Genomic DNA, 7,850 nt, shown 5'->3' with positions numbered 1-7,850 from the left:
TAGCAGCCTCATCCATAATAGTCAAAGGTAGAAAAACCCGTTTCCATCAAAGGCTGAATAAATAATGGATAAACAAATGTGTTATTCAGCATTGAAAAGGAAGGAAATTCCCACGCATGCTGCACGGACTGTGTCTGAGACACTATGCCAAGTGGAGTAAGCCAGTCCCTAAGGCCACTGCCCTGAGATCCAGTCAGGTGGGGCCTGGACTAGTCTAACTCGCAGACGCAGAAGGGTGGTCCGCAGCGGCTGGGGGAGGAGAAGTGGGTGTTGGTGGTTCATGCGTACAGAATTTCAGTTCTGAAAGACGAAATCAGCTCTAGAGATCAAAGGTGGTAATGATTGCAAAACAATGTAAACGTGATTAATGCCACTGACTGTACATAAAAAAATGGTTAAAATATAAATACTAAGTTAGGGACAATTGAACACACGCTTTTTAAAAATAAAGGTTTCTAAAATTTTCAGCTATTTTCATGAATTCATATTAGTAAAAATTGTTTACCTGGTAAATTGTATGTCCTGTGTAGTTTGTCACAATTAAAACTTGAAAATTAAAGAAATTTTGATGGGGCGTGAATACTTTTTAACGACTCAACAGCGCCCTCTAGTGATGGCAGAGGCACGTGATACTATCATTTCCCTCAAATGAGAAGAGAAAATAGGTAACAAAAATCGTTGTTACTATTTATGTGCTTCTTCGATTTTTGAAATTGTTTTCTAAATTTCATCAATGAACGCACGGCTGTGGTGGTCTGTGGGGTTTGGACAGAGGAACGGTGGGGCGGCTCCGGCGCTGTCCTTCAGCCGTGGGATGCCAGAGCTGGTGGAGACAGTGCAAGCTGACCTCACTTCCCACTCTTCTCCTCGGACCAGCCCAAGTGCAGAGAGAGTGTGCACAGCCATGCTCAGCACCTGCTGTGGGCGGGGTCCTGGGAGTGTCCGCACTTTGCAGAGCAGACACTGGGCTCAGGGAGGGGAGGGCCCCGGTGTCTGGCCCTGAGCCCGGGCTTCACCACCTGCTCCCCCCATCCTGTCCCTGAGCACCCAGGAGAGGGGTCCTGCCCACCGCCCAGAGGGATTCCAGGACCAAAATCACTCCCCAGTGTCTGTGTGGGGTTTGGAGGATGAAAGGGGTCCTAATAAGGTAGGCAAGGGTCAAGGAAAGTGGCAAGAAAATCCAATGTGGTTGTCTGTATCTCCCAAACTCTCTTCAACCCCCGTCCCCCTACACACGGGATAAGGTGTGTCCGGGTTCTCGTGGGACTCATACCACAAGGGATTCACAATTGCATGAATCACAGTTTCACACAATCATGTGGACTGAATGGCAGTCTTCACGCCACCTCCTGTGAACAAGCATCCACACAAAACATGCTATTACAGACTAATTGTTTTCCTTTTCAAATTTTATATGGGGATGCCCTAAACTGCAGAACCTCAGAACAAGACTATTTGGAGTTGGAACCTTTAAGAGGTGATTAAGTTCAAATGAGGCCTTTTTGATTGGCCCCAATCCAATTTGACTGGCATCCTCATAGAAGAGGAAGCTTTGACACTCACGGCGGCACCACCGGAATGTGCACAGAACAGAGACCCAGTGTGGGCGGGCGCGGTGGCTCAGGCCTGTAATCCCGGCACTCTGGGAGGCAGAGGCAGAAGGATTCCTTGAGCTCAGGAGTTAGAAGCCAGCCTGAGCAAGAGCGAGACCCCCCCACACACACACCCCTACTAAAAATAGAAAAATGAGCCAGGTGTGGTGGTGAGCACCTGTAGTCCCAACTACTCAGGAGGCTGAGGCAGGAGGATCACTTGAGCCCAGGAGTTGGAGGTTGCAGTGAGCTATGATGACACCACTGCACCCTACCCAGGGTGACAGAGCTAGACTCTGTCTCAACAACCACAACAACAAAGGAAACAGAGACCCAGTGTGGACGCAGGGGGAAGACGACCATCAGAAGTGAGGGAGAGAGAACTCCTGAAAACCCAACCCCAAGGACGCACTGATGTTGGATTTCTATAAACCTTCATAGCGATTTGGCACCGTGTATCAGAAACACTAAATGTGCTCACCCTGCAACCCAGCATATTTATACCTGGGAATTGAAACCAAGACAATAATTCTCAAACTTTTTAATCTCAGAGCCCTTTTATATCTTTCACAATTATTGAGGATCTCCAAGGAATTTTTCCTTGTATGATTTATATCTGTGCACACTTACCGTATTACAAATTGAAGATGAGAAACTTTTAAACTTAAAACTTAAAAAAGTAACAAATCTATTATATATTAGCAAAACAGTGTGCATGAACAACATTTATATTTTCAAAGAAAAAAGTAGTAATAAAGGTGGCATTGTGTTACATTTTTGCAAATCCCTTTAACGTTCTTCTCAGGGAGGAATGAGAGACTCTCGTCGTGGCTTCTTAATTCAAACACGATATATTACACCATGCAGAGAAAATGAGAAGAAAAAAGGCAGACAAAATCTTAATAGTCTTAGAAAAATAGTTTGGTATTGTGCACCCTATGAAACGATTTTCATTCCTCCCAGTAATCCTTCAACTATACTTTGGGAACAAATGGCCCGAGAGATATAGAATAATAGACTTGAAATTATAAATGGAGACTATCTAAGTAAACAAATGGGAGGTTACTGGTTAAAGAAACAACTGGAAACCTTGTTATTTTCCTAGTTAGTGCAGCTCCCTTGGGTCACAGGGCAGAACGGCCCCTCCCCCACTGCTTGCTGTCACTCCGATTCCATGGCGACTATCTCCAAGGACACTGAGCGTTGCTTGGCAACCAGACCAGCTCCTCCATTCTCTCCCACTCCAATGAATGCCTACTGCATTCCCGCTGTTCTATCCCGACAGTAGCTGTCTGCAGAGGTTTGCCAGATGCACTGAAGTGCAGGGAAGCACAGTACTGTTGGACATCTGACACCACATGAACTCTCACCTCCAGCGGGTCACAGATTCAACATGAGGTCTCTCTAGGTGTCCTTCGCTGACGTCACACCTTTGTGATGCTGGGTTGGCAGTGGTTGCAAGCAGCGCCTGAAAATCCAGGAGGATGAGGAAATGAGGGTGGCGTGAGCCAGTCTGATTCCAAGGTGAGAGCAGTTGTGCAGTGCACAGCAGACACACACCTCCCGTTATTCAGTGAGTGTTATCATTGAAGGAGGAGGAGAGCGCCGTGGCACCATCACAGCTCACTGCAGCCTCGAACTCCTGGGCTCAAGAGATCCTCCTGCCTCAGACTTCTCAGTAGTCAGGACTGCAGGCACACACCACCACACCCAGCTAATTTTTCTACTTTTGGTGGAGACAGGGTCGCAGTCTAGCTCAGGCTGGTCTCGAACTCCTGAGCTCAAACGATCCACCCGCCTCGGCCTCCCAGAGTGCTAGGATTATGTTAGGTTTGTTCCAGGTGGGAACCCGAAAAGTATGTATAGGATGGAATATGGTTACTGGGAAGCTTGGGCTTGTAAAACTATAGCCACCGGAGTCTGGAGGGCTGGGGGCTGTAAATCTAACAGACGGCTGCGGCATTCCTGTCCCCCTGACAAGGATGAAGCTACCCCCCTCCCTTATCTCTACAGGGTGAGGCCGATGCAGGGGTCCCACAGATTGGTTGCTTAAAACAATGTTATTACAGCGGCTGTTCTGGCCCAAATACTCACTCCCCGCCAGAGAAGCCCTCTATAAAACCCAGGGCTTTCTCCTCCCTCGGGGTGGACACCCTTTTCAGCCTCCACCCATCTGCACCCAGATCCTCAAAATAAACGGCACTTTGCTACGTATGAGCCTTTGTCTCTCTCTCTCTCTCTCTCTCTCTCTCGGCTCTGGACCTAACAGATTACAGGCATGAGCACCCAGCCTATTTTATCTTTTGAAAAGAAAAAAGTAACAACCACACACCTGTTCACACGGCCATCCATAAAAAAGAATGTAATGAGTATTGGAAGGATTTAGAGCAGCCGGACCACTTCCTCCCTGTTGTTGGCAACGTGACGTAATGCATGCCTTTGAAAAACAGTACGATAGTTCCTGAAAATATTACAAAAGGACTTACCATACGAAGCAGTGAAGGAGCTGAGGAAATTTCACCCCAAAATATGACTCCTTGGTGTAAAGAATATTTTGACTTGAAGGTCCTCAGAAATCGATAGGCCTTGGAAGGGGCTTTGCCTCTATCTGCATAGCCAGACGAACTCATCAAACAGTACAACTGACTTATTTGTCATCTCAGTATCTTGAAGGAAAGAAGATCAAGAATGCAACGGACCTGGCCCAATCCGTTTTAAACATAACCCCTATCTCTCAGGTTAATTTAATTTCCAAAGAGAATCATTTACAAGTCAATCTATTTCCCACCATCCATTCATTCTCTGAAGCATCCATTTATTGCCCCTAAACAGAATTACCTACAATCCTCATCCTCCTCCCTCTACAATGAGGGTGTGTAAACCTGTAGACCTCACTGGGAAACTGGGTAATCACTCTCTGATTCTCCCTGTGTGCACAGCAAATAAATTTGTAACCTCTTTCTCTTATTAACCTGCCTTATTGTGATTTGATCTTTCAGCAAAACTTCATGGGGCAAAAGGGAAGTTTTCCTTTCTGCCACACACAGCTACACTTAATTTAGCAGCCCAAACTCTCAGAATTCATGACCCGGTGGAGGAAGCAGATAAACAGTCAATTTTATCACCATGAGAAATGGGGAACAAGAGAAGTAGAGCACCTATTGTGACAATGTTGAGAAGAGAATTGCTTCAACAATTGTGTGTACAGCAGTTAGCAAACATTTTGCAAAGAAGGTGACTATTCTACCTCCCATTTGCTCATATTGTCACATTAAAATCGTATTTCGTATTTATGACAGAAATGTAAAAACGCCCAGCTACCATTAGTGATAGCTTACAGTGCATTGAGCATTGCATCAAACTCTTACCCAAGTCCAGCCCCCATTTACGAGGGATGAAAAAGAGGCTCTGTAGGGGCAGGCGTCTTGTCCCCGGTCACCCGCGTAATGGCGGTCGGGACTCGGGTGTGTATAATGGAGAATCCACATCCAGCCTTGTCTTTCAAGAATTCTGTACTTATCCTATATTAGGTGAGATCTCTGGAAGTTTAAGTAACTAGAACCCAAGTATACATTTCATAAAAATCCCTTTCCTGGGTTTCCCAGAGGAGGCAGCCTGGGAAATCATCAAGAGTCGGACAGTCACGGATTATATTCCCACGAGAATTTAGGGCCAGGAAAAATACTGGATAGTATCGTCGCAACTTGGCGCAGTTTATCTGAAAAAACAAACGTGGGTGTCCTGCAGCCCACAAAACCACACCTACCAATATCTAAGGCAGTCACTCCCAAACTTTTTATTTTCGCTATACCTTTGCACTTTTCAACATCATGGAGGACCCTATGGCATTTTTCTTTGTATGACTTATGTCTATGAATATTTACCATATTTTAAATGGAAATTGAGAAATTTTTAAATTTAGAACTTAAAAAAGGTAATATACCTATTATACGTTAACATAACACACTTTTTAGGAGCAATAAGTGTATTTTCCAAACAAAAATTTAGGAATAGAGGTGGTATTATTTTACATTTTTACAAATCCCTGTAGTGTCCTCCTTACCACAATATAGATGGGTTCTCATATCAGCTACTTAATTCAAATACTTGAATTACTATATCATACAGAGAAAATGAGACAGAAAAAGGCAAATAAAATCTTAATGATCTTCAAAAACTACTTTGGAATTGTGGACCTCAAGAAAAGATCTTGATTTCCCCCAGGAGTTCTGGAACTACATTTTGTGAACTGTTGGCCTAAGAGATACATAAATAATATATGTGAAATTATCTGGATATGCAAATGAGGGATTATTAATTAAAGAAAGTGTGGGACACCCACGTTGCTTTCCTTCCTCTCTGCAGCGGCATTTGCCTGGGCTGAGCAGCCCCTCCCCCCCTGCCTGTTCTCATTCTGATTCCATGACTACTCATCTCCTAGGACACTGAGCGTTGCTTGGCAACCAGACCAGCTCCTCCATTCTCTCCCCTCCAGTGAACGCTGACTGCATTCCTGCTGTTGTATTCTCATGTTCGAAACTGTGTGCCCAGGTACTGCGGATGCTTTCCTGTCTAGGGACCACAGCAACATTTGATATCTGATGCCACATAAACTGCAAGCTCCAGGGGTTCATGGCTTGAACATTAGATGTCTCTACATGTCCTTTGCTGACATCATGTCTTTGTGATGCTGGTTGTCAGTGGTCACTGTGAAGAAAAGCAATTATCACCTGAAAATCAAGGAGGATGAGGAGATGAGGATGGCGTTGTCCAGTCTGATTCCAAGTGTGAGAAGTGGCGCAGTGCCCAACAGGCACACACATCCCATTATTAAGCAACTGTCACTATGGAAGAATGAAGGAAATATTAAGACACCAAGGCTCATTTTTTGCTTTTCATGAACATATAATTTAAATTCTTTCTGCAAGTCAGGCAACCCCAAAGCGGGGACAGACATAACGTTCTGCTTTAGCTTTTTTTCTAGAGGCATTTTGACAGTCTGTGGCCCAGACCAGTGGCTGCACATCTGTCCCTTTAAGGGCCTTGTACAAGGGCTTTGCCATTAGTCCAAAGTCTGGGTCCAGATGCGACAGAACCTGCCATTCCTAGGAATTTGCACAGTGGTCGCAAGTTTCCTTGCTAATTTGGAATCCCAGATAAGTAACCGGCTCTTTGCAAATCTGTCCAATTGCAGGTGCCATGAGTCCCCCACCAAGCTCTCATCAAACAGGGCAGGAGAGCCTTTTTAAGCCCCTGAGGCAACACAGTCCAGCAGCACCACGAAGCCACCCTAGTCCCAGGATCTTGCCATCCAAATGCACAATACGATTAATGGCACATAGATTCTGCATGAATCTATCTTTCTGCACACCCCGGGGTACCGTCCGTCTATGTGGCCTTCCAGCATGGCCACCGAGAACGTCAGGGTTGCCAGAGTCAGTGGTGGCGGTGGTGAGAGCAGCGTTAGGTCCAGCAGTGGCACCCCAGGGCCTCCTGGGCCCACGGTGATGAGCATGGCTGCTCAGCTGCCGCCTGGCCCATCCCTGGCCTGGCTTGTGGAGCACTGTGCGTGGCTGGTGCTGGGCACCAGGGCAGCAGCCAAGGGGGGCCCTTCTGCCCACGCGGCTTGGAGTCCCCACTTGGAGTGAGGATATTTGGATTGGAGCCCTGGTCTCCCTCCTTCATCGTCTGAGTCCTGGACTTAAAGAACTGTTTGCTCTCCTGGGGTTTCTTGTCACGTGGACCCCTTTGCAATCTTGGGCAGTGCTCTTTCCAACGCCCTTCCCTCTTACAGAAAGTACACTGGTCGTACTTCATCCTGCGGCACTTTTTTTTGCTGTTTCCTCTTGACTGTCTCAAAGGACCCTTGCCTGACACAGCTAGGGTTAGGGTTAGTGTCTCAGTTTCTATTCTTCCCTAGCGTTATGTACTTCACAGGCGATATCAGCAAACTGTGAAGGATTCGTGCCGATTGCCCCTTCCACACGCGCGGCTTCCTCCGTATATCTGCAGCACTCTGCCCTGCAAGAGTCACATTAATCATGCACATATTTTCATGGGCCCCTGGATCCGCATCTGTATATTTCCGATATGCCTGATAGATGTGTTCCCAAAACTCAGAGGAATCTTCATTAGCTTTCTGTTGACATTCTTGGACATCATTTAAACTCTTCTGTCTAGGAACTCCGCTCTGGAGGCCTGCCGGAATACCACCTGCGGCCAAATTAGGATCCCAATTTGTGTGAGTCCGATAATACC

At 46.2% G+C, this 7,850-nt stretch overlaps 1 protein-coding gene across 1 annotated transcript in view; it reads right to left on the bottom strand.

Moving 5' to 3' along the window:
- Window positions 1–7,107, bottom strand: part of LOC105817798 (zinc finger protein 548-like) — a 124,888-nt gene extending 117,781 nt beyond the window's left edge. Inside the window, 1 exon segment of the mRNA XM_012653588.1 lies at window positions 6,964–7,107. Within this exon segment, the coding sequence (XP_012509042.1) occupies window positions 6,964–7,107 (144 nt within the window).
- Between the last annotated feature and the right edge of the window lie 743 nt (window positions 7,108–7,850).

This window comes from Propithecus coquereli, unplaced genomic scaffold, assembly GCF_000956105.1.
Source record: "Propithecus coquereli isolate 6110/MARCELLA unplaced genomic scaffold, Pcoq_1.0 Scaffold425, whole genome shotgun sequence".
NCBI lineage: Eukaryota > Metazoa > Chordata > Mammalia > Primates > Indriidae > Propithecus > Propithecus coquereli.
Note: the sequence above shows the minus strand (reverse complement) of the source record. Positions and strands in the feature narration are given on the sequence as shown.